Below are 27794 nucleotides of genomic sequence, written 5' to 3' on the forward strand. Positions count from 1 at the left end.
TGGATTCTGCAAAGGCTATGGGCCCTGACAACATTCTGGCAATAGTACTGAAGACTTGTGCTCCAGAACTAGCTGCGCCCCTAGCCAAGCTGTTCCAGTACAGCTACAACACTGGCATCTACCCGGCAATGTGGAAAATTGCCCAAGTATGTCCTGTCTACAAAAAGCAGGACAAATCCGACCCGGCCAATTACCGTCCCATCAGTCTACTCTCAATCATCAGCAAAGTGATGGAAGGTGTCGTCAACAGTGCTATCAAGCGGCACTTACTCAGCAATAACCTGCAAACTGACGCCCAGTTTGGGTTCCGCCAGGGCCACTCAGCTCCTGACCTCATTACAGCCTTGGTTCAAGCATGGACAAAAGAGCTGAACTCAAGAGGTGAGGTGAGAGTGACTGCCCTTGACATCAAGGCAGCATTTGATCGAGTGTGGCATCAAGGAGCCCTAGCAAAACTGAAGTCAATGGGAATCAAGGGGAAAACTCTCCATTGGTTAGAATCATACCTAGCACAAAGGAAGTTGGCTGTGGTTGTTGGAGGTCATTCATCTCAATCACATGACATCACTGCAGGAGTTCCTCAGGGCAGTGTCCTAGGCCCAACCATCTTCAGCTGTTTCATCAATGACCTTCCCTCCATCATAAGGTCAGAAGTGGGGATGTCCGCTGATGATTGCACACTGTTCAGCACCATTCGAGGCTCGTCAGATACTGATGCAGTCAGTGTCCATATGCAGCAAGACCTGGACAACATTCAGACTTGGGCTGACAAGTGGCAAGTAACATTCGCACCACACAAGTGCCAGGCAATGACCATCTCCAACAAGCGAGACTCTAACCATCTCCCCTTGACATTCAATGGCATTACCATCGCTGAATCCCCCACTATCAACATCCTGGGGGTTACCATTGATCAGAAACTGAACTGGACCAGCCATATAAATACTGTGGCTACAAGAGCAGGCCAGAGGCTGGGAATTCTGCGGCGAGTGTCTCACCTCCTGACTCCCCAAAGCCTTTCCACCATCTACAAGGCACAAGTCAGGAGTGTGATGGAATACTCTCCACTTGCCTGGATGAGTGCAGCTCCAACAACACTCAAGAAGCTCGACACCATTCAGGATAAAGCAGCCCGCTTGATTGGCACTCCATCCACCACCTTCAACATTCACTCCCTCCACCACCGGTGCACTGTGGCTGCAGTGTGTACCATCTACAAGATGCACTGCAGCAACTCGCCAAAGCTCCTTCAACAGCACCTTCCAAACCCGCGACCTCTACCACTTAGAAGGACAAGGGCAGCAGACGCATGGGAACATTACCACTGACAAGTTCCCCTCCAAGCCACACACCATCCTGACTTGGACCTGTATCGCCGTTCCTTCACTGTCGCTGGGCCAAAATCCTGGAACTCCCTTCCTAACAGCATTGTGGGTGTACCTACACCATATGGACTGCGGCGGTTCAAGAAGGCAGCTCACCACCATCTTCTCAAGGGCAATTAGGGATGGGCACTAAATGCAGGCCTAGCCAGCGACGCCCACATCCCACCAATGAATTAAAAAAAACCCTCTCCAGTGCCTCTATATCCTTTTTATAATATGTCAACCAGAACTGTACGCAGCACTCTAAGTGTGGTCTAACCAAGATTCGATACAAGTTTAGCATAACTGCCCTGCTTTTCAATTCTATCCCTCCAGAAATAAACCCTAGTGCTTGGTTTGCTTTTTTTATGGCCTTGCTAACCTGTGGCACAACTTTTAGTGATTTGTATATTTGTACTCCGAGATCCCTTTGTTCCTCTACCCCACCTAGACTCACACCCTCCAAGTGATAAGTGACCTCCCTATTCTTTTTACCAAAATGTAATATCTCACATTTATCTGTGTTGAACTTCATTTGCCAATTATTTGCCCATTCTGCAAGTTTATTAATGTCCTCCTGTAATTTGTTGCAGTTCTCCTCAGTATTGACTATCCCCCCAATTTGGTATCATCCACAAATTTAGAAATTGTGTTTTTGATTCCTAAGTCTAAACCGTTAATGTAAATTGTGAACAACAGTGGTCCCAGCACTGATCCTTGTGGAACACCACTACCCAACTTCTGCCACTGTGAATAGCTACCCTTTACTCCCACTCTCTGCTTTCTGTCTTGAAGTCAGCCAGCAATCCATTCTGCTACTTGTCCCCTGACTCCGCATTCTCTGACCTTGTTCATCAGTCTATTATGGGGTACCTTATCGAAGGCCTTTTGAAAATCCAGATAAATTACATCTACTGCATTACCATTGTGATAAGTGTGAGGTGGTGCATTGTGGTAGAAGGAATAAGAAGGCTACCTACTCCTTGGAAAATAAGAATCTAAATGGCTCAAGTGGAGCATAAACACCAGCATAGACGGTTTGGGCCAACTGGCCTGTTTCTGTGCTGTATATCCTATTATGTAAATGGTGGAGGTGCAAAGGGATCTAGGGGTATAGAGATTAAAAGTAGCAACGCAGGTTAAAAAGTGAAAATAAAGTATTGGGGTTCATTTCAAAAGCAGAGAAGTTAGGTTAAACCTGTGTGGAACCTTGTCTGATTGTCTCATGATTTGAGACGGTGGGGTGGCAATATGGCATTACTGTATATATGTTTTTAAGTGGTTGCTGTTGCTGTCGTTGTTGTAAAAGTCGTCGTTGTTGTTTTAAAATTTGCTCACGGACAAAAAGGTCACGCTCAAAGGAGCTCCTAGCCCACTCAGTACAAAAAAAATTAGAGGGAATATTGCTTACAACCAGTAGCTACCTTCAGTTAATGACCAGAGCCACGAGACCTAGGCTGTCAAGGCCACAGGCCTAGAGATAACAGCTGGAATTTTCTCCAAGTAGGCGGGGGGGGCGGGCCTCCGAGGCGGGCAGGAAACCCGGGAGGCCAGGTTTCCCACAGGGCCTGCCAACTTTAACGGCAGGGCCTGATTTGCATGTGAGGCCTCGGATTGAGAGACTGGCTGGCCGTGGGCGGGTAGGCCTGAAGATGCGGATTGGGAGCGAGGGGTCGGTCCGGTGAAGGGATCGTGGTGGGGGGTCGGGAATCGGCAATGGAGGATCGTGGATCGTGAGGGTGGGCCGGGAATCGGCAATGGAGGATCAGGGATCGTGAGGGGGCCAGGAATCGGCAATGGAGGATCAGGGATCGTGAGGGGGCCGGGAATCGACAGTGTGGGATCGTGAGGGGGTCGGGAATTGGCAATGGAGGATCGTGAGGGGGTCGGGAATCGGCAATGGAGGATCGTGAGGGGGCCGGGAATCGACAGTCTGGGATCGTGAGGGGGTCGGGAATCGGCAATGGAGGATCGTGACGGGGTGGTGGTCGAGGGTCGGCCGGAGCGTTGGCAGGGTGGGAGAGAGGATTGTGGCCGGCCTCAGCATCATCGGTGGGGTGGGGGGGAGGCCTCATGTTGGGGATCAGAGGCCTCGTGGGGAGTGGGTTAGGCAGGGACCCTGGATCCAGGAGGTAGGAGTAAAGCCATTTACCTCCTGGTTGCAGCGGTCCCCGGCTCGCTTTAACTGGCGGGTTTCACGAATTGTGTGAGACACGTCCACAGGCAGTTAAACACAAGATGGAGGGGGAAAAAGAGGCTTCCAGCCTCATTATGATATTTAAATTGGCATTCCGCCCCCTGGGAGCAGGTTGGTTGACTGTCCCCGTCCCACCTCCGTTAAAACCACAAGTGGGCGGGTTGGAGATGGGATCAGGTCGGGAATCGCATTTTGAACAATTTAACTGACCCCACGCTCCAAATCCACCCATTTGTTTCGGGGAAAATTCCAGCCTACACGTAGGTTATGCTGTCTCATTGGGAAGACCAAAGCCGTGGTCATCAGCCCCCGCCACAAACACCATACATTCCTTCCCCCTTCCCAACCACTGTCTCAGGTTGAAGCCAAATGGTTTGTTTCTGTGCTGTAAAATTCTATGTAATGGGGAGAGAGCCGGGAGTGGGACTTAATCAGAGGGCCGGCACAGGCACAATGGGCCGAATGGCCTCCATCTGTGCTGTACTACTCTATGATTCTATGATAACATGACCGCGTGTTTTCTTTTTAGAGAACTTTTTGTATAAAATTAGCATATTCCATCCATAAGAAGGAATCCCAATAGCAGTAAATAATTGGAACATGTCTTGTAACTAAAGCAAGAGGCAGTTTTAATGCCCCTTTGACATTTATCATAGAGATGGAATGCAGAAAGTAAACGGAAAGTAGAATCCAGGACTTACTCTTGGCTGCAAGCAGAAGGATGAGAAGAAGTTCCTTCATTTTCCTTCAGTAGAACTGTGAAAACAAAAGAATGGTGCAGACTGATTATGGTTAGTTGTTCTCATCTCATTCAAACAGCACTGAAGGGATTTACACGCACACATATGGGACGTCATGGGACCCCGATTTCCATCTTAAAAATCTATCTCTCTCGGCCTTGAATATACTCAAAGGCCGCGATTTTTCGATTGATGCAGCTTGGGAGCGGGTTAGGTGGCTTCCGGGTTCCAGTCCCACCCCCAACTACATCCGGCCCACAGACATGATTTTACATCAATTGGCCTTGTTAAGCCCACCCTGCGGGCTTGCCAGCCAATTAAGACGAAGCAGGTCAGATGACGTCATTTGATGATGTGTCATCTGCCAGTTTTCTTAAAGGGACCAAGCACAATTTTTCTTTGACAGCTGATTTCTCAGTGTTTGACAGCATTGAGGTGCTGCAAACACCGACAATCACTGTACAAAGGTGAGCTCTTGCACCCAGGCTCTCCAGTGATTCCTTCCTTAGGCTAGAACAGATGGCAGCTGCAGGTGAGGTTACATAGAAACATAGAAGATAGGAGCAGGAGTAGGCCATTCGGCCCCTCGAGCCTGCTCCGCCATTTAATGAGATCATGGCTGATCATCCAAATCCAGTACCCTGTCCCTGCTTTCTCCCCATATCCCTTGATCCCTTTAGCCTTAAGAAATATATCCAACTCCTTCTTGAATATATTTAATGAATTGGCCTCCACTGCCTTCTGTGGTAGAAAATTCCACAGGTTCACCACTCTGTGGTGAAGAAATTCCTCCTCATCTGAGTCCTAAATGGCTTACCCCTTATCCTTAGACTGTGACCCCTGGTTCTGGACTCCCCCGCCATCAGGAACATCCTTCCTGCATCTAGTCTGTCTAGTCCTGTTAGAATGTTATAAGTTTCAATGAGATCCCCTCTCATTCTTCTGAACTCCAGTGAATATAAGCCCAATCGACCCAATCTCTCCTCATACGTCATTCCTGCCATCCCAGGTATCAGCCTGGTGAATCTTCGCTGCACTCCCTCCATGGCAAGAACATCCTTCCTCAGATAAGGCGACCAAAACTGCACACAATACTCAAGGTGTGGTCTCACCAAGGCCCTGTACAACTGCAGCAAGACATCCTTGTTCCTGTACTCGAACCCTCTTGCTATGAAGGCCAACATACCATTTGCCTTCTTAACCGCCTGCTGCACCTGCATGCTTACCTTCAGCGACTGGTGCACAAGGACACCCAGGTCTCGTTGCACTTCCCCTTCTCCCAATCTATTGCCGTTCAGATAATAATCTGCCTTCCTGCTTTTGCCACCAAAGTGGATAACCTCGCATTTATCCACATTATACTGCATCTGCCATGCTTCTGCCCAATCACCCAACCTGTCCAAATCATACTGGAGTTTCTCGGCATCCTCCTCACAGCACACACGCCCACCCAGCTTTGTGTCGTCTGCAAACTTGGAGATATTACATCTAGTTCCCTCGTCTAGATCATTAATATATATTGTGAATAGCTGGGGTCCTAGCACCGATCCCTGCGGTACCCCACTAGTCACTGCCTGCCACTCGGAAAAAGAGCCGTTTATTCCAACTCGTTGCTTCCTGTCTGCCAACCAGTTCTTTATCCAAGTCAGTACCTTACCCGCAATCCCATGTGCTTTAACTTTGCATGCTAATCTCTTATGTGGGACCTTATCGAAAGCCTTCTGAAAGACCAAATACACCACATCCACTGGTTCTCCCTTATCTATTCTAGCAGTTACATCCTCAAAAAATTTCAGTAGATTAGTCAAGCACGATTTACCTTTTGTAAATCCATGTTGACTTTGTCCGATCCTGTCACTGTTTTCCAAGTGCTCTGCTATTACATCTTTTATAATGGACTCTAGCATTTTCCCCACTACCGATGTCAGGCTTACCGGTCTATAATTCCCCGTTTTCTCTCTACCACCTTTTTTGAATAGTGGGGTTACATTAGCTACCCTCCAATCCATGGGAACTGTGCCCAAGTCTATAGAATTTTGGAAGATGACCAGCAATGCATCTACTATTTCTAGGTCAGCTTCCTTAAGTACCCTAGGATGTAGATTATCAGGCCCTGGGGATTTATCGGCCTTCAATCCCATCAATTTCCCTAACACCATTTCCCTACAAATACTGATTTCTTTCAGTTCCTCCCTCTCATTAGACCCTATGTTCCCCGACATCTCTGGGAGGTTATTTGTGTCCTCCTTTGTGAAGACAGAAGCGATCGGTCACTGGTGAGAGAGGTCCTCCCAATGAGGTGGGACTAGACATACAATTCAAAACTTGTTACCTTCAGAAAAGTCTAAATGCATTAAAAATGAATTTCCCAACATTTTCTTACCCCTGAAACTCACCAGTGCACCATTGGAACCTTCACACCACTTCTGCAGCTGTCATCAATGCAGAAACATTACAGCAGACTCACAACACACCACACTTACCTGGCGTGGTGTCCGGACGTCGGGAAGCCCGAAGTAGAAGTGTCAAAATTGAAAAAGAGCCTGTTCACTGCCTGTTAACAACCTTTAACAGGCAGTTAAGTGGCTATAATCCTCTTCCTGCCATTAGGTGTTGGGTCCATGCACAAATCGGGGACCCGACACTTGGGATGATTGATTGGAGGCGGGTTGACAGCGGGTTTCCTGCCCACTGTCAATCTTGGCGATTTTGCCGGAGGTCCTGCCTCCAAACCCGCCGGCAAAATTCCGGCATTCACAGCTGTCTGGGGCAGAGAATTCCAAAATTCACAACCCTCTGAGTGAAGAAATTCCTCCTCATCTCAATTGGCCAACCCCTTATCCTGAGACTATGCCCCCTAGTTCTAGACACTCCAGCCAGGGGAAACAACCTCTCAGCATCTACCCTGTCAATCCCACTCAGAATCTTATGTTCCAATGAGATCACCTCTCATTCTTCTAAACTCCAGAGAGTATAGGCCCAATCTACTCAATCTCTCATCACAGGACAGCCCTCTCATCGCAGGGATCTGTTGCACTGCCTCTAAGGCATATATGACCTTTTTCAGATAAGGAAACCAAAACTGTGCACAGTACTCTAGGTGTGGTCTTGCCAAAGCCCTGTACAATTGTAGTAAGACTTCTGTACTCTTATACTCCAACCCCCTTGCAATAAAGGCCAACATGCATTTGCCTTCCTAATTGCTTGCTGTACCTGCATGCTAATTTCTTACTACAGTTATACAGGGCCTTAGTGAGACCACACCAGGAGTACTGTGTGCAGTTTTGGTCTCCTTACCTAAGAAAGGATATACTTGCCATAGAGGGAGTGCAGCGAAGGTTCACCAGACTGATTCCTGGGATGGCAGGACTGTCGTATGAGGAGAGATTGGGTCGACTAGGCCTGTATTCACTAGAGTTTAGAAGAATGAGAGGGGATCTCATTGAAACATATAAAATTCTGACAGGGCTAGACAGACTGGATGCAGGGAGGCTATTTCCCCTGGCTGGGGGGTCTAGAACGAGGGGTCACAGTCTCAGGATACAGGGTAGGACATTTAGGACTGAGATGAGGAGAAATTTCTTCACTCAGAGGGTGGTGAACCTGTGGAATTCTCTACCACAGAAGGCTGTGGAGGCCAAGTCACTGAATATATTTAAGAAGGAGATAGATAGATTTCTAGACATAAAAGGCATCAAGGGGTATGGGGAGAGCATGGGAATATGGCATTGAGATAGAGGATCAGCCATGATCATAATGAATGGCGGAGCAGGCTCAAAGGGCCGAATGGCCTACTCCTGCTCCTATCCAGCATTTTCCAGAGTCTGATGTCAGGCTAACTGGCCTGTAGTTCCCTGTTTTTTCTCTCCCTTTTTTCTTGAATTGCGGGGTTACATTTGCTACCTTTCAATCTGCGGGAACCGTTCTAGAATTGAGGGAATTTTGGAAGATCACAACTAATGCATCCACTGAGCTGAATTTTCCGTAGTGGTAGCGGGCGAGCTCGGGGGCGGGTTGGAATGGAAAGTTGGTTTTTTTGACAGCGGGCTGGGAGCCCACTGTCAACTCGCTCCCATGCGCCTTTCCCCCAGGCGCATCTGTCAGTATGGAGCCAACCCGACCTGCAGTGACGGAGAACCCAATTGAAATCATTATGAGGTACTTTACAGGCACTTAAGAGCCTTCTCCCCCCACCCCACTTTTTAAATCTCCCTGCATGGCCAGGGGATTCACACAGCTCGGGAAACACGTCTGTCAACCTGAGGTGGGAGTTCCGTGGCCATTGCTCCAGCTGATTACTTGACAGCATGGAAAACAAACCAAAATAAAACTATGTTGATTACATCAGCTAATAGATTGATGGAGCTTCTGTTCTACTTGAAAAGCTACTGGTAAATGTAAATTTTTCACTGGCCATTAGAGTCACTGAGTCATTACGGCACAGAAGGAAACCATTCGCCCCTTCGAGTCCGTGCCGGCTCTCTGTAGAACAATCCAGTCAGTCCAGTTCCCCCGCTCTATCCCCGGAGCCCTGCAAGTTTATTTCCCTCAAGTGCCTATCCAATTTCCTTTTGAAATCATTGATCATCTCCGTTTCCTCCACCCTCGTCGGCAGTGAGTTCCAGGTCATTACCACTCGCTGTGTAAAAAAGTTCTTCCTCATATCCCCCTGTATCTCTTGCCCAAAACCTTAAATTTGTGTCCCCTAGTGGGACATCAACTAGTGGGAACAGTGTTTCCCCGTCTAGCCTATCCAAATCCATCATAATCTTGGACACCCCTCAACCTCCTTTGCTCCATGGAGAACAAATCCAGCTTCTCCAACCTAACCTTGTAGCTAAAATCCCTCATCCCCAGAACCATTCTGGTAAATCTCCTCTGCACCCTCTCAAGAACCTTCAAATCCTTCCTAAAGTGTGGTGACCAGAACTAGATGCAATACTCTAGTTGTCGCCGAACCAGAGCTTTATAAAGGTTCAATATAACTTCCCTGCTTTTGTACTCAATACCTCTATTTATGAAGCCCAAGATCACATATGCTTTGCTAACTACTCTCTCAATATGTCCCGCCACCTTCAAAGATCTATGCACATTAACTCCCAGGTCCCTCTGTCACTGCACACTCTTTAAAACTATGCCATTAAGTCTATATTGCCTCTCCCTATCCCTCCTGCCAAAATGCATCACCTCACACTTCTCTGTATTAAATTCCATCCGCTACTTGTCTGCCCATTCTGCTAGACTTTCTATGTCCTGTTGCAGTCGATTGATATCATCATCACTGTTTGCCACACCTTCAAGTTTGGTATCATCTGCAAATTTTGAAATTTCACTCTATCCCAATATCAAAAAAAGCAGTGATCCCAGCTCTGACCCTTGGGGAACACCACTGTCTACCATCCTCCAGTCTGAAAAACAGCCATTTACCACAACTCACTGTTTTCTGACCTTAAGCCAATTCCTTATCCAAGCTGACACTGACCCACCTATTCCATGAACCTTAATTTTGTTAACCAGCCTTCTATCACTGGGTCTGCTTCTGGGAAAGGTGGGACTTGTACAAGTCGGACGGTTTACACCTGAACCAGAGGGGAACCAATATCCTTGCGGGGAGGTTTGCTAGCACTGCTGGGGGGGGTTTAAACTAACTTGGCAGGGGGATGGGGTACAGAGTGGAGCTATAGTAGGGGGTGATTTACAGCCAAATACAGAGGGAAAAACAAGTCAGCTGGGAAGGCAAAGCAAATATGTGAAGGCAAAAGAGAATATGGCAGGGCTGGAAGGCATTTATTTTAATGCAAGGAGTCTTGCAAATAAGGTGGATGAACTGAAGTTGTTGTTGAACACATGGGAGTACGATATTGTTGCTATCACGGAGACATGGTTGAGGGAGGGTCAGGACTGGCAGCTCAATATTCCGGGGTATAGAATCTTCAGGCGAGACAGAGGGGGGTGTAAAAGGGGAGGGGGTGTTGCAATATTAATTAAGGAGTCAATTACTGCTGTAAGGAGGGATGATATATTAGCGGGTTCCTCTAATGAGGCCATATGGGTAGAACTTAAAAACAAAAAGGGGGCAAGCACTTTGCTGGGAGTGTACTATAGGCCCCCAAACAGTCAGGGGGAGATAGAGGAACAGATATGTAGGCAAATCTCAGAAAAGTGCGAAAATAATAGGGTAATAATAGTGGGGGATTTCAACTTCCCCAATATAAATTGGGATAGTCAGAGTGTGAAAGGCTTAGAGGGTGCAGAATTCTTAAAGTGCATCCAGGAGAGCTTTTTGAGCCAACATGTAGAAAGTCCTACAAGAGAGGGGGCGGTACTGGACCTAATTCTGGGGAATGTAGCCGGGCAAGTGGTGGAAGTGTCAGTAGGAGAGCATTTTGGCGACAGTGACCACAATTCGGTGAGATTTAAGGTGGTCATGGAAAAAGACAAAGACGGCCCGGAAATAAGGGTTCTAAATTGGGGGAAGGCCGATTTTAATATGATAAGGCAGGATCTGGCCAAATTGGACTGGGAGCAGCTACTTATAGGAAAATCCGCATCAAAACAGTGGGAGACTTTCAGAAGGGAAATAGAGAGAGTACAACGCCAACATGTTCCTGTAAAGGTCAAGGGTGGGACCAACAAGCAAAGGGAACCTTGGATGACAAGGGACATACAAAAATGCATTAGAAATAAAAGGGGGGCTTTTGGCAGTTACAAAAGACTAAAGACGGAAGAAGCCCTAGAGGAGTATAAAAAATGCAGGGGCATACTTAAAAAAGAAATTAGGAGGGCGAGGAGGGGCCATGAAATAACACTGGCGAGCAAAATAAAGGAAAATCCTAAGATGTTTTATAAGTATATTAAGGGCAAGAGGATAACCAGGGAAAGGGTAGGGCCCATTAGGGACCAAAGTGGCAATCTGTGTGTAGAGCCAGATGATGTAGGCGGGGTTTTAAATGAATTTTTTGCATCTGGGTTCACTATGGAGAAAGACGATGCAGACATAGAAATCGGGCAAGGGGGCTGTGACATACTTGAACATATTAGCATCGAGAGGGAGGAGGTGCTAGCGGTTTTAGCAGGCCAAAAAGTGGATAAATCCCCAGGCCCAGACGAGATGTATCCCAGGCTGCTGTGGGAGGCAAAGGAGGAGATTGCAGGGGCTCTGACACAAATTTTCAGAACCTCTCTGGCCACAGGGGATGTACCAGAGGACTGGAGAACAGCTAACGTAGTACCATTATTCAAGAAGGGTAGCAGGGATAAACCAGGGAATTACAGGCCAGTGAGCCTAACATCTGTGGTAGGGAAATTATTGGAAAAAATTCTGAGGGACAAAATTAGTCTCCACTTGGAGAGGCAAGGATTAATCGGGGATAGTCAGCATGGCTTTGTCAAGGGTAAATCATGTCTGACAAATCTGATTGAATTTTTCGAGGGGGTGACTAGGGGGGTGGATGAGGGAAATGCTGTGGATGTGGTTTACATGGACTTCAGTAAAGCTTTTGACAAAGTCCCGCATAGGAGACTGGTCAAGAAGGTAAGAGCCCATGGGATCCAGGGTGCCTTGGCGCGTTGGATCATAAACTGGCTGAGTGGCAGGAGGCAGAGGGTGATGGTCGAAGGTTGCTTTTGTGACTGGAAGCCTGTGTCCAGTGGGGTACCTCAGGGATCGGTGCTGGGTCCCTTGTTGTTTGTGATCTACATAAATGATTTGGATGAGAATGTAAAAGGTATGATCAGTAAGTTCGCAGATGACACGAAAATTGGTGGGGTGGTAAATTGTGAGGAGGAAAGCCTCAGGCTACAGGACGATATAAACGGGTTGGTCAGATGGGCGGAAAAGTGGCAAATGGAATTTAACCCTGAAAAGTGCGAGGTGATGCATTTTGGACGGACAAATAAGGCAAGGGAATACACAATGAGTGGTAGGACCCTAGGAAGTACAGAGGGTCAGAGGGACCTTGGTGTACATGTACATAGATCCCTGAAGGCAGCGGAACAGGTAGATAAGGTGGTTAAAAAGGCATATGGGATACTTGCCTTCATTAGCCGAGGCATAGAATATAAGAGCAGGGAGGTTATGATGGAGCTGTACAAAACGCTGGTGAGGCCACAGCTGGAGTACTGTGTGCAGTTCTGGTCGCCTCACTATAGGAAGGATGTGATTGCTTTGGAGAGGGTGCAGAGAAGATTCACCAGGATGTTACCTGGGATGGAGCGCCTCAGCTATGAAGAGAGGCTGGACAGGCTGGGGTTGTTTTCCTTGGAGCAAAGAAGGCTGAGGGGGGACCTGATTGAGGTGTACAAAATGATGAGGGGCATAGATAGGGTAGACAAAGAGGAACTTTTCCCCTTAGTAGGGGGGTCAATAACAAGGGGGCATAGATTCAGGGTAAGGGGCAGGAGATTTAGAGGGGATTTGAGGAGGAACTTTTTCACCCAGAGGGTGGTTGGAATGTGGAACTCAATGCCTGAAAGGGTGGTAGAGGCAGGAACCCTCACAACATTCAAGAAGCATTTGGATGAGCACTTGAAATGCCATTGCATACAAGGCTATGGACCAAATGCTGGAAAATGGGATTAGACTGGACAGGGATGGATGGGCGGCGCAGACACGATGGGCCGAAGGGCCTCTTTCTGTGCTGTAAAACTCTATGACTGACTCTATGTGGTACTTTGTCAAATGCTTTCTTAAAATCCATGCAGACAACATCCATTGCATTCCCTTCATCAATCCTCCCTGTTACTTCATCAAAAAATTCAGTTAGATTCGTCAAACACAACCTGCCTTTTACAAATCCGTGTTGCCTCTCCTTAATTAACTTAAAACTTTGTGTCACAGAAGTGCCAGGCAATGACTATCTCCAACAAGCGAGAGTCTAACCACTGCCCTTGACATTCAATGGCATTACCATCGCCGAATCCCCCACCATCAACATCCTGGGGGTCACCATTGACCAGAAACTTAACTGGACCAGCCACATAAATACTGTGGCAACAAGAGCAGGTCAGAGGCTAGGTATTCTGCGGCAAGTATCTCACCTCCTGACTCCCCAAAGATTTTCTACCATCTACAAGGCACAAGTAAGGAGTATGATGGAATACTCTCCACTTGTCTGGATGAGTGCAGCTCCAATAATACTCAAGAAGCTCGACATCATACAGGACAAAGCAACCCGCTTGATTGGCACCCCATCCACCACCTTAAATATTCACTCCCTCCACCACCAGAGTACCGTGGCTGCAGTGTGTACCATCTACAAGATGCACTGCAGCACCTCCCAAACCCACGACCTCCTCACCCTAGAGGGAGAAAGGCAGCAGGCGCACGGGAACACCACCACCTCCAAGTTCTCCTCCAAGTCACACACCATCCTGACTTAGAAGTATATCGGTGATCCTTCATCGTCGCTGGGTCAAAATCCTGGAACTCCCTCCCTAACAGCACTGTGGAAGTACCTTCACCACACGGACTGCAGCGGTTCAAGAAGGCGGCTCACCACCACCTTCTCAAGGGCAATTAGGGATGGGCAATAAACGCCGGCCTTACCAGCGATGCCCACATCCCATAAAAACAAATAAAAAAAACTCTCCAAGTGCCTGTTAACTTTTTCCCTGATTGTTTCTAAAACTTTTCCCACCACTGATGTTAAATTGACCAGCCTGTAGTTATTAGGATTGTCCTTAAATCTTTTCTTGAACTATGGTGTCATATTTGCCACTTTCCAATCCTCAGGCACCTCCCCCGCATCAAGGGAAGATAAGAAGATTATGGCAAGCCCTTCTGCTATCTCCTCCCCCAATTCCCTTAGCAACCTGGCATGCAAGCCATCTGGACCAGGCGACTTGTCCACTCTAAGCATATCCAGTCTTTCCAGTACATCCTGTCTATCAATTTTCACCCCATCCATTACCTCTACCATCTTCGCTTCTACTGATATTTTGTCAGCATCCTCTGCCTTAGTAAACACTCTCCAAGTGCCTGTTAATTTTTTCCCTGATTATTGTTTCTAAAACAGGCACTTGAAAGTACTCATTAAGTATTCTAGCCTTGCCCTACACCTCTAAGCAAATATCAAAGATCTTTGTCCCTAATAGGCCCCACCCAGCCTCTTACTACCCACTTACTATTTACATGCCGGTAGAAGTTTTTTGGGTTCCCTTTTATGTTAACTGCTATTCTACTCTCATATTCTCTCTTTGCCAATCTTATTTTCCTCTTCACTTCCCCTCTCAACTTATTGTATTTGGCCTGGTTCTCACTTGAAGAATTCACTTAACATGCATCATACACCCTCTTTTTTTGTTTCATTATATTCTCTATCTCCCTCGTCATCCAAGGAGCCCTTGCTTTGGTTCCCGGACCTTTTCCTCTTGTTGGAATGTACCTAGCCTGTACCTGAAACATCTCCTCCTTAAAGATCACCCATTGTTCCGTTACTGTTTTTCCTGTCAATCTTTGGTTCCATTTTACCCTGGCTAGATCCCCTCTCATCCCATTGAAGTTAGCCATAATCCAATTAGGAAGTTCCACTCTACATTGTTCCTTGCTCCTCTCCATTGGATACGATGATCGCTCTTACCCAAGTGTTCTTCCACAGACACTTGGTCCACTTCATTCCCCAGATCCAGCAATGCCTCATTTCTAGTTGGGCCAAGAACATACTAGTCAGGGAAGTTCTCCTGAACACATTTCAGAAATTCCTCCCTCTCCTTTCCCTTTACTCTAACATTATCCCAATCGATATTTGGGTAATTAAAGTCCCCCAATATCACCACTCTATAGTCCTTGCACATCTCTGTGATTTCCCTGCAGATTTGCTCCTTTATCGCTCTCTCTCACTATTGGAGGCCTATAGAGTAACCCCAATTGCGTGATCATACCCTTCTTGCTTCTCAACTCTAACCAAATGGATTCTGTCCTTACCCCCTCAAGGACATCCTCTCTTTCCAACACTGCAATGTCTTCCTTAATCAGCAATGCCACCCCACCTCCCTTTTTTCCTTCTCTATCTTTTCTGAACACCTTGAGCTGGATTTTGATACTGGAGGTGTGTTGGAGGCGGAACTACAACTTTTGGGGTTGTAGTCCTGCCTCCATCGAGTTGTGGCCAACCCACTCGATTTTCACTTGATTGACCTTCTTGAGCCCGCCCAGCGGGCCCAGCAGGCCAATTAAGGGCCACCCGGCAACAGGTGACATCACAGATTGACATTTCATCTGTCAAGAGCTTTTGACAGATGAAATATCAGTGTTTCACAGCTCTTTGAAGCTGTCAAACACTGACAATCTGTACACTAAGTTAATTCCTTCCTCTCAGGCTGATTTAGAGATCTCTCCGGAACAGAAAGCAGAATGCTGCAGATTTTGACAGCTCGTGGTCATTCTGCTTTCTGTGCTGGTGAGATGAGGGACTCCCGAGACCTGAAGGAAGGAAGGCTGTAAAGGTAAGTAAAACTTCTTTAAACACTTTACACACACCAAACACACTTACCTCTGCACTCATGCACCCATCACTCACCTGAACACCAGACATCTCGAACCCTCCAAGCCCTTCAGCCCGACGGTCCGCCTCGCTAACTTGGCGTGGTTTGGAGCTGTCGGGAATCCCACACTTCAGGGATAAAAATAGGGATTAGGCTAAAAACTGCCTGTTAACTACCTTTGAAACTGGCATGGAGGCGGGTTGGGGGCGGAATGGGTTCGTGCCCCCCCCCCCCCGATTTTGCAATTTTAAACCCCCACACGCCTCCAATCTCGCCTCCACGGCCCAATGAAAATCCTGCCCCTTGTATCCATTCTTGGCTGTTGCCTTCCAACTAAACAGTAATTGCAGTGAATTGCACCCATGTTATTCAACATTTACACCAGTGACCTGCCCAAAACAGAGTCCCGCACGTTCATATACACTGATGACATTGCCTTGGCCATGCAAAACATGAATCTGTCCATCACCGAAGAGACCTTAACCAGTGATTTACAGAGGATGGAGACCTACTTCCACTGATGGCGACTTCGGCCAAACCAGCAAAAGACCGTCACCTCGACATTCCACCTCAACACCCATCAAGCAAACCAAGCTTTGAAAGTCTCCTTTTGTGGCGCAGAGGTAAACCAGGCCAAAAACCTTCCTGTTTAGGAGTCACGCTTGATCGCAACCTGTCATATAGACAACATCTCCAGAACCTTGGGAAGAAACTAAAGAGTAGATTCAACTTGATCCAGAAACTCATCAGATCCACATGGGGAGCAGATGCTCAAACCCTCCGCATGGCAGCACTCACCCTGGTGTACTCTACAGCGGAGTACTGCTCACTGGCATGGCTATCGAGTCCGCATGTCAAATCCATAGATGTCCAGCTGAATTTGACTATGAGAATTATCACCGGTACACTTTTATCGACTCCAACACCTTGGCAGCCCGTGCTTGCAAACATTGCACCATCACACCTATGCTATGAATATTCAGTCTCCAGAGGACACAACTGTTACACCAGCAAAGACATGCCAATCGAGGCCGATTGAACAACCTACCACCAACCCGTCTCAAATCTAGAAGGCCATTTTGGACCGTCGCCGAAGCCCTTCAGCGATCTCCCCTCAGCCTTGATGACCGATGGCGAAATGCTTGGAAGAACTGCGACATACAAAATGGATTCCTTATAGAGGACTCCACAGTACAACCTGAAGGATCAAAGCTTCCTCGCAAACAGTGGACAACCAGCAACCGTCTCAGAACCAGTCATGGTAGATGCTGCCACCTTCTCCATAGATGGAAGATTAAAGCATCCCTATCATGCGACTGTGGAGCTCCCGATCAGACCCTGGGGCACATCATTGAGCCCTGCCCTCAGAGGAAATTCACAGGCAGCCTACAAGATATCCACACTGTTACACGGAGGCTTTGGCCTGGATATCCAACTTAGATATTGACATTTGATTTGCTTTGTTACTACCATACGAAAGAAGAAATGAATTGATCTGCACTATAAAATATGACATATACCATTTAAATAAATTTTTGTATTGTTTCTGGTCAGGTTTTTCTCACAGTATACTGTGATTGTCCAGTTACACATTAAATCAATTTATCAACCATAACAATTTAATTCTCATCACTCATTCCACTGGTTCAATTTGCTTTCAGTCCCTGAATATGACTAATTTAATTGTTCAGTCTGAGACTTTCGGGTGAATTTCTGCGGAGGTTCTCTCACTTGTCCATTGTTAACTTCAGTGGAAGAGCTGCAGAAGTCCCAGAAACACACTGTAAGCACCACTTACACTGTTTGTCAGGGTTTCCGCAGCTCATCCACTGAACTTGCATAATATTGTAAATCCACCCCTTTACAATTACATTTAAAATCTGTTTAATTTTATGTATTACCTATATGCACATCTTTTATTTGTAGCAGTTACTGATACAAAAGTCTATAGATTTGTGACTAAAGCACCAATAACCTCCCAATTAATGTTCTTTTTTAATTATGTTCTTGATTGTATTTGTAGATGGAGTCATATTACTTCATGATAATTTTATTTAAATATTTCTTTGTCACTCATATATAACTTTTATTATATGATTGTACAGTAAAGATTCAACACCTACTATGTTATATTGAACTTAAAATTTAATGTGGCCAGGGTCCCTTTAAGGATCCCAGCTTAAAACGTGTCATGAGTGACATCACGAGACCCGCTGCATCTAATTGGACCGGATAACGTTCTGGATGGGCTTAATAGGCCCGGTTAAGGTAAGTTCATTCTGTACAGCGGGATGGAGCCAGCAGCGAGGTCGGAACCCACCACAGACATCGGCCGCACCGAACCCACCAAGGTAAGGAAAATTCTGGTCACTATGTCTGCAGCTCCCTTTTTTAGAACCCTAGGATGCAAGCCATCAGGTCCAGGAGATTTGTTGGCTTTTAGTCCCATTAGTTTCTCAAGTATTTTTTCTCTACTGATATTAATTACTTTAAGTTCATCACTCTTATTAGCTCCTTGGTTCCCTACTATTTTTGGTAAGCTTGTATCTTCTATTGTGAAGACCGATACAAAATATTTACTTAAAGTCTCTGCCATTTCCTTGTTCCCCATTATAATTTCACCTGGCTCAACCTCTAGTTTCTCGGGACCAACGCTTACTTTTGCTATGTTCTTCCTTTTTACATACCTATAGAAGCTCTTACAATCTGTTTTAATATTTCTTGCTAGTTTACTCACATATTCTATTTCCCTTTTTATCAATTATTTGGTCATCCTTTGCTGGTTTCTAAAGGTCTCCCAATCCTCAAGCTTACATTCTTCGCAACATTATAAGCCTTTTCTTTTAATTTGGTACTATCCTTAACTTCTTTAGTTAGCCACGGATGGATCACTTTTCCCATGCAGTTTTATTTCTCAATGGAATGTATATTCATTGAGAACTTTGTAATATTTCTTTAAATGTTTGCCACTGCCGTCATACCTTTTAATCTAATTTTCCAATCTACCTTAGCTAACTCATCCCTCATACCTATGTAATTGGCTTTATTTAAGTTTAAGACTCTCATTTACGACTGAAGTATTTAATTCTGAAACTCAATGAGCAATTTTATCATATTATGATCACTCTTTCCCAAAGGAGGTTTGTAATTTGTAATCTTTTACAAATTAACCCTGTCCCATTACACAATACAACATACAAAACTTGGCAATGTAGTGAGCAGGATAGTAGCAGACTTCAGGAGGACATAGACAGACTGGTGAAATGGGCAGACACATGCCTGATGCAACATACTGAAATGATGTGCTTTGGGAGAAAGAACATGGAGAAGCAGTGTAGTCTACATGGTAAAAACGCAAAATACTGGGGATGCTGGAAATCTGAAATAAAAACAGAAAATGCTGGAAGGCGGAAGGTACACAGTGGTGTTCCCCAGGGGTCGGTACTGGAACCACTGCTTGTCTAGATATATATGAATGATTTGGACTTGGGTGTACAGGGCAAATTTGAAAATTTGCAGATGACACAAAACTTGAAAGTATAGTGAACAGTGAGGGGGATAATGATAGATTTTAGAGGACATAGACAGGGTGGTGGAATAGGCAGACACGTGGCAGATGAAATTGAACACAGAAAATTGCGAAGTGATACATTTTGGTAGGAAGAATGAGGAGAGGCAATATAAACTGAAGGGTACAATTCTAAAGGGGGTGCAGGAACAGAGAGACCTGGGGTATATGTGCACAAATCGTTGAAGGTGGCAGGGCAGGTTGCGAAAGCAGTTAAAAAGTCTACAGAATCTTGGGCTTCATAAAGAGAGGCAGAGAGTACAAAAGCAAGGAGGTTATGATGAACCTTTATAAAACACTGGTTCAGCCTCAACTGGAGTATTGTGTCCAATTCTGGGTACTGCACTTTAGGAAGGATGTGAAGGCCTTAGAGAGGGTACAGAAAAGATTTACAAGAATGGTTCCTGAGATGAGGAACTTCAGTTATGTGGATAGACTGGAGAAGCTGAGGTTGTTCTCCTTAGAGCAGAGAAGGTTGAGAGGAGATTTGATAGAGGTGTTCAAAATCATGAGGGGTCTAGACAGAGTAGATAGAGAGAAACTGTTCCCATTGGTGAAAGGGTCAAAAACCAGAGGACACAGATTTAAGGTGCTTGGCAGAAGAACCAAAGGCGACAGGAGGAAAAACTTTTTTAAGCAGCGAGTGGTTATGATCTGGAATGCAGATCATAACCACTGAGAGGGTGGTGGAGGCAGATTCAATCGTGGCTTTCAAAATGGAATTGGATAAGTACCTGAAGGAAAAAATTTGCAGGGCTACAGGGATAGGGCAGGGGAGTGGGACTAGCTGAAATGCTCCTGCAGAGAGCCGGCACGGGCTCGACAGACCGAATGGCCTCCTACTGTGCTGTAACCATTCTATGATTCTAACTCAGCAGGTGAAGCAGCAGCTGTGGAGATAGAAACAGCGCTAACGTTTCAGGTCGATGATCTTTCGTCAGTGTTCTGATGAAGGGTCATCGACCTGCAACGTTAACTCTGTTTCTCTCTCCACAGATGCTGCCTGACCAGCTGAGTATTTCCAGCATTTTCTGTTTCTGTAATCTAAATGGTACTATTTGAGGGGGGTGCAAGAGCAGAGGGACCTGGGGGTGCATATTCACAAATCTTTGAAGGTGGCAGGACAAGTCAATACGACAGTTAAGGTAGCGTATGGGATACTTGGCTTTGTAAATGGGGGCATTGAATACAAAAATAAGGAAGTTGTGGCAAAGCCACTAAGAGACTCTCACAGTGACTTGTATAATTGCCTTTAATCATGTTTATTACCTTTCAATGTTGGCTCTGGTTAAACAGAGCTAGATCGACAAAATCGCGATCTGACGCGATGACGTCATCACGTGGGTCATGTGATGTCCCCAATGGCGGGAAACGTGATGACGTCATGACGTCAGAGGTAGAGGGCGTGGCCAGCCAGTCCTCATGTGGAGTGAGAGAGAAAAGGCCTGTTTAGAGCTTCTCCTGCAATTTCTTGTTTTGTAAAGTTTTAATACATTAAACTCAGTTTGTTAACTTCCAGTGAGTTTATAGATTCTTTGCTAGGAGTGCAGAGACTCCTACATTGGTGACCCCGAATCCTCGCGATCGTTTTTCGCGGTGAACGCAGAGAACGGGCCAGTAATGGAGGCCAATGCAGTGGCCTTGAAGCTCCCCCAATTCTGGGAACAACAGGCGGCCTCTTGGTTTGTGCAAGCCGAGGCGCAATTTGAGCTCCGCAACATCGTACAGGACCAGACCAGATATCTCCACGTGGTCTCCGCCCTCGAGAGCTCGATGGCGTCGAGAATCATCAGCCTTCTGGAGAGTCCCCCGAATGCTGACAAGTATGTCGCCATCAAGACACGATTGCTGCAGGTATTTGGTCTTACCAAAGCGGAGCGCGCTCGCCGTTTACTGACGCTACCAGGGTTAGGTGACTCCAAACCCTCAGAGCTTATGAGCCATATGCTGACTCTCCTGGGGTCCGAGCCCCAGTGCTTTCTGTTTCGCGAGCTGTTCCTTACTCAACTCCCCGAGCAAGTCCAGGCGGCCCTCGCCCGAGCAGAAACCGCAGACTGCGTCGCGCTCGCCGAAGAGGCGGATAAGATTTATGCAGTTCGGCAACAGTACTGCGCCCTCGCGCAACGCCCCGCCACGAGGAGCCCGGCCCCGGCTCCGACCACGGCGCCTCCGATGACCGGTTACTGTTACTACCATGCTCGTTTCGGCTCGAAGGCCCGCTGCTGCCGCCCACCGTGCAGTTTCGTTACCAGACCGTCGAATAGACCGCCACGAGTCAAGCACACCAGTCTTGGTACTTCCCCCGCGGCCACGATGGCGATCGGCGCTTCCGGGAATCTCACCTACTTAACCGACTCCATCTCGGGCTGTCGTTTTCTATGCGACACGGGGGCGCAATGCAGCATACTTCCTGCCTCGGTCATCGACCTTCGCTCCGGCGGACGGGTCCCCCTATGCAAGCGGCTAACGGGGGTTCGATCCGCACTTGCGGAACGCGGCTCGTCCAAGTATGTTTCGGTGGACAGTTTATCACCTGGAATTTCGTCACCGCTCAAATCTCGCAGGGCCTGTTGGGTGCTGCCTTTTTGGGCGCCAACGGCCTGTTGGTGGACGTGAAAAATCGACGCCTCGTTCGCACCGCCACACTCGACGATATTTCAGGGGCGCGCAACACGTCTGCGTCACACACGATTTCATGTGCGCGGCCACCGCCCGCCGATTTCGCCCGTCTCCTCAAGGAGTTCCCCGAGCTGACGAAGCCCACCTTTTCGGCTCCGACCGTCAAGCATAGGGTGGAGCATCATATTTCGACTACCAGCTCTCCCGTTTACGCCAGGGCGCGACGTTTAGAGCCCAGCAAGCTAGCGGCAGCGAAGGCGGAGTTCGCCGTGATGGAGAAAATGGGGATCATCCGTCGGTCCAGTAGCCCCTGGTCCTCCCCGCTCCACATCGTCCCCAAGCCCGGCGGGTGATGGCAGCCCTGTGGTGATTATCGCCGCCTCAATGAGATAACGACGCCCGACCGCTACCCCATTCCCCACATACAGGACTTCTCAGCCCATTTGGCGGGGACGTCCATCTTCTCGAAAATCGACCTCATCCGTGGTTACCACCAGGTGCCAGTGAACCCTCAAGATGTCAAAAAGACAGTGGTAATTACCCCCTTTGGACTTTTTGAATTCCTGCGAATGCCCTTTGGGCTTAAGAACACGGCGCAGGCGTTTCAGCGCCTCATGGATTCAGTCCTGCGGGACCTTGACTTTTTATTTGTTTATTTGGATGATATTCTGGTTGCCAGCACCTCCAAGGAGGAACACCTCGAGCACCTTCGGGTCCTTTTCCGACGGCTTCAGCAGCACGGCCTCATCGTTAACCCGGACAAATGCCATTTCGGCCTAGCGAAACTTGATTTCCTGGGCCACCGCATAACCCCCACTGGGGCAATGACACTTCAAGTCAAGGTGGAGGCAATCGCGGCGTTCCCGAAACCGAAATCCGTGAAAGCCTTACAGGAGTTCCTGGGGATGGTGAACTTCTATCATTGTTTCATCCCCAGGGCAGCTCAGCTCATGTGTCCACTCTACGAGGCCCTCAGAGGCACGATGGGAAAGGAGCCAGTGGTATGGTCGCAAGACATGGATCGCACCTTCGAGGATACGAAAGCTGCGCTCGCCAATGCGACCATGTTAGCACACCCCCTGCCGGGAGCCACCATCGCCCTCACGACGGACGCGTCAGACTACGCGGTGGGGGCCGTCCAGGAGCAGTGGGTCGACGGCGCGTGGCAACCTCTGGCCTCTTTTAGCCGCCAGCTACAACGGCATGAGCGCCGGTACAGTACTTTCGATCGAGAGCTCTTGGCTTTGTTTTTGGCCATCCGCCATTTTCGTTTCCTCCTCGAAGGACGACACTTCATCGCGTTTGTTGACCACAAGCCATTGATGTTCGCAATGGCCAAGTCTGCGGAACCATGGTCGGCTCGGCAGCAACAGCAGCTGACATACATATCGGAGTTCACCACCGACACCCGGCATGTGGCCGGTAAGGACAACGTCGTCGCCGATTGCCTCTCCCGTGCCACCGTCCAGGCCATCCAATTGGGCATTGACTACACACAGATGGCGGTTGACCAAGCGGCTGACCCGGAGACCCAGGGTTTTCGTTCGGTTCCAACCAGCCTCCAGCCGAGGGATGTGCCATTCCATTCCACAGGTACTACTCTGCTCTGCGATGTTTCGTTGGGTGCACCCCGTCCGATCGTTCCGTCTAAATGGCGCCGAGCGGTTTTCAACGTCATACACGGCCTATCGCATCCTGGAGTGTGGGCATCGCAAAAGCTGCTGGTCTCCAAATTCGTATGGAGGGGAATACGCAAAGACGTCAGAGACTGGGCGAACACTTGTGTTGTTTGCCAGCGGGCCAAGGTGCAGCGGCATGTCAGAGCCCCGCTCGCCACCTTCGAGGTTCCGGAGCGGCGATTTGATCACATTCACATAGACTTAGAGGGCCCACTTCCACCTTCCCGGGGCTTTACGTACCTTTTGACGATGGTGGATCGCACCACGAGGTGGCCGGAGGCAGTCCCCATGACGTCCACCACCTCTGCGGATGTTGCTCGAGCTTTTGTTTCATCATGGGTAGCCCGTTTTGGTGTCCCTGCGGATATTTCGTCGGATCGGGGGCCGCAATTTTCGTCCGAACTGTGGAATGAGCTGATTTCCGTGTTGGGCGTTAAACTCCACGCACTACAGCCTATCACCCGCAAGCGAACGGCTTGTGCGAGCAGTTCCACCGTTCCTTGAAGGCGTCGGTCAGGGCCAACCTGCTGGATGCATCCTGGGTCGACAAACTGCCATGGGCGATGTTAGGACTCCGCACGGCGCCGAAGGAAGATCTCCAGTCGGCGGCAGCGGAGATGGTTTACGGGCAACCACTCCGAGTCCCGGGTGAATTCCTGCCATCCCCTACACGACCATGGTCCGTGGCCAGGCAAAGAGAGACCCACCGGGATGCGGCCCGCTGTTTCCGCCCAGTTCCGACCTCACAGCACGGTTTGCCTTCGTCCAATGTCCCTGGGGAGTTGTCGAAAGCCAAGTTCGTGTTTGTGCGCCAAGACGCCCATCGTACCCCGCTCGCACCTCCTTATGCCGGGCCCTTCAAGGTTTTGCAGGCAGGGGACAAGAGTTTCGTGATTGACGTCGGGGGCAAGCTGGATCACATCTCTGTCGATCGCCTCAAGCCTGTGCACCTGGACCTCGAACGACCGATCGAGCTGGCGCAGCCTCCGCGCCGTGGCCGGCCACCGGCCACCGCCACACCTGACAGTGCTGTGTTACCTACCAGCTCGCCGCCTTCTCAGCGTTTTCCCCTCTGGGAATTTAGGAGTCGGTCCAACAGACTTGTCCGACCTCCTCAGCGATTGACTCTTTTCGTTAAAGACAATTCTGGGGGGGCGTATGTGGCAAAGCCACTAAGAGACTCTCACAGTGACTTGTACAATTGCCTTTAATCATGTTTATTACCTTTCAATGTTGGCTCTGGTTAAACAGAGCTAGATCGACAAAATTGCGATCTGACGCGATGACGTCATCACGTGGGTCATGTGACGTCCCCAACGGCGGGAAACGTGATGACGTCAGAGGTAGAGGGCGTGGCCAGCTAGTCCTCGTGTGGAGTGATAGAGAAAAGACCTGTTTAGAGCTTCTCCTGCAATTTCTTGTTTTGTAAAGTTTTAGGCCTAGAAATTCATTATAGCCACTTTTGGGGCGGTAAAGTCGGGCGGCCGCTAAAGTTTGCGCCCGACGCAAATTCGAGGCCACTTCTCCGATATTCATTAGCTTCGCCCTAAGAGTTTGCTCGAGCGCTAAAACTGGCGATGCACGCCTCTCTTTAGGCGCTAAGCCGGAGGTGCTGAGCGAGAGCGCCGAGGCCGGGCGCAGCGCAGGTGCGGCCATCTCGTGATTGACAGCAGACACCCTGGCGCCGGCCAGCTCTTAAGGGGGAAGGGTCGACTTGGTCTGCTGCCACGCCCTGGATAGTGGAGCCCTGCAGCTAGGCCTGAACACTGCTGCTGGACCCAAATAGCGCCTGAAACCATGGAGAAGGCCCGTGAACGAGTGCAGCGCTTCTCAGAGCTTGATCTGAGGGTGCTGGTTGGTGCTGTGGAGAAGAGACGCCATATTTTGTTTCCAGACAATGGCAGGAAGCCGCCGGCCCGCGTCTACCGGAGAGCCTGGAGGCATGTCGCCACCAAGGTGTCATCCAACAGCGAGGTCCCCAGGAGCGGTGTCCAATGCCGCAAAAAGCTAAATGACCTCGCCAGGATTGTCAGGGTGAGTACCCTTTCCAGTGTCCTCCTCATCCTTGCATGTGCACCTCACATTATGGGCAAAGGGACCTGAAAGCCCTAATGGCCAGCTCTCATGCAGCAGCTATGGGACACTCATGAACATCAATTGCACATTGTGCACTTAACACACTGGCCAGGCTATTCGACCATGGGAGGCAGTGCACACAAGGTCAGGGCTACACACTGGCCAGGCTATTCGACCATGGGAGGCAGTGCACACAAGATCAGGGCTACACACTGTACTTAGAGACCGTCCTTTCTCTTGCAGGCCAAGCTGGCCAATAATAAGAGGAGCCGGACTGCGACCGGGGGAGGCGGACCCCAGATCCAGTCGCTCACCGAGCTGCAACATCGCGTGGAGCGCATCATGGGTGCCCAGGTGATTGGCCCCGTTGCATCTGGAGATGCCGACCCTGTTCTGGGCACCAATGGTAAGGACATCACCTTTTGGACCTCTCTCGTCCCACTTGCGCATCAGATCTACATCCTTTGCCACTGTCGGACCAATGCGCTGAATGAAACCACTCATGCATCCCTCGCTGACGCCCTCTCCTCACTCTAAAGCTACTCTTGTGCCTTCCTGCTTTCAGATGGTGAGGAGGAGGTCCCTGAAGTTGCCAGTGACAGCCCCTCAGAAGAGGAGGAGGAGGAGGAGCAAGAGGAGCAAGAGGAAGGCGGCCCATCAGGGGAACCCTCAGCCGCGGCAACCCATGCCAATGTAGGGGACACGTCTTCCCTGGAGGGGAGCGTGGGGGAAGTGGCGGAGGGGAGGGTAGCTACTGGGACCAGCGGCCTGCAGAAACGTGGGAGGGGGGTGGAAGCTCAGCGGCCTTCTCCCCAGAGGGGGGAAGGGTCGGAGGGGAGTCCAATTGCTGGGCCCAGCGGCGTCCAGCAACGCAGGAAGGGTCGGCCAGCTCGGCGGCCTTCTCCCCAGAGGGAGAGTCCGGCCTCCAGTCCGGAGACGGCCAACGCCGAGGAGATGCGCCGCCTCGAGGACTTGTCCGCGGACTCGGAGCGCCGGCACACGGAGCTCATGGGGGTAGTGGCACGGTTGCCTGAGGCCATCGAGTCCCTGTCTCGGAGTGTGACCGAGTTCGGGGCCTCACAGGCCACCAGTCGGGCGGAATTCGGGGCAGCTCAGGCAGCGAGTGGCCAGGTGATCAGTGGTGCCGTGCAGTCACTGGGTGCTCTGATGCGGTCACAGAACAGGTCAACACGGGCACTCACTGCTGCCACACTCGCTGTGTCAGCCAGGCATCGCCAGGGCACCCGGCGCGCTGCAGCAGCACAGCAGTCTGTCCCTCGGCAGATTGGTGCGCATGCTGCAGTGCTGGCCCGGCCGAGTGCCAGTGTCTCAGGCGACCAGCGAGCGCCTGCCATCTGCCAGCTTGCCCCCATTCCTCCAGCCGCCACTGCCACTCCCCCAGTGGAGCTGCCAGGAGCTGCTGCAGCGACTGATGCTGGGCAGCCACAGCTGCAGGATTCACCAGCTGGCCCCTCGACGGCCAGACCTCGTCTGGGCCGACCCCCAAGGGGATCTGCCATCACGACATGTGCCCCTCAGGAGCCTGCCCCCAACCTTGCAGCAGCCAATGGCCTCACTTTGAGGAGGAGCAGCAGGGCGTGCAGGGGCCGCCAAAGTTTGCAGAAGGCATCGCCCTCGCGGGCCACTAAGTAGAGGGTGTGTCCAAATGTTGTGTTTTCTGGAATGTGTGTTTTGTGAAGGCCGAGGATGAAGGCCATTTTTGTTTACATCTTTTGTTAATGCTCCCCAGGTTGTGGGAGCGAGTCATGTGTGTGAGTGTTTTTTGGGGGTTTCGTCTGTTTTTGGTTTTCATGTGGGAAGGGCCCTGAGTTTGTACAATAAACCATTTTATTTATTCACATTGTCCATGTTTGATCTTTGAAGTGTTTGTTGCCTTAACCGGCTGACGGCTTGCGGAGTGGCTGCAATCATGTTCTTTCATTGGCACAAGCCATTCCCTGACAGGGGGCCTAGAAGTGACGGTCAATAAGCCACCGACGGGCGGCCCTTGGACCTTCTGCCTCCCTCCTGGGCTGGTACTCCTCGTCCTCCTCCTCCTCCTGCTCC

The 27794-nt window shown here is 49.2% G+C and overlaps 1 protein-coding gene across 1 annotated transcript in view; it reads right to left on the reverse strand.

The window, feature by feature from the left end:
• Positions 1-27794, reverse strand: part of LOC147100476 (proproteinase E-like) — a 172854-nt gene that overhangs the window by 121894 nt on the left and 23166 nt on the right. The window contains exon 2 of the mRNA XM_085966755.1: positions 4263-4317. Coding sequence (XP_085822881.1) covers positions 4263-4302 — 40 coding nt within the window. The 5' untranslated portion in view covers positions 4303-4317. The remainder of the gene's footprint in view (positions 1-4262; positions 4318-27794) is intronic.

Source organism: Somniosus microcephalus, chromosome 25 (assembly GCF_052327205.1).
Source record: "Somniosus microcephalus isolate GS21.2 chromosome 25, FLI_Smic_1.0, whole genome shotgun sequence".
In the NCBI taxonomy this organism is placed as follows: domain Eukaryota; kingdom Metazoa; phylum Chordata; class Chondrichthyes; order Squaliformes; family Somniosidae; genus Somniosus; species Somniosus microcephalus.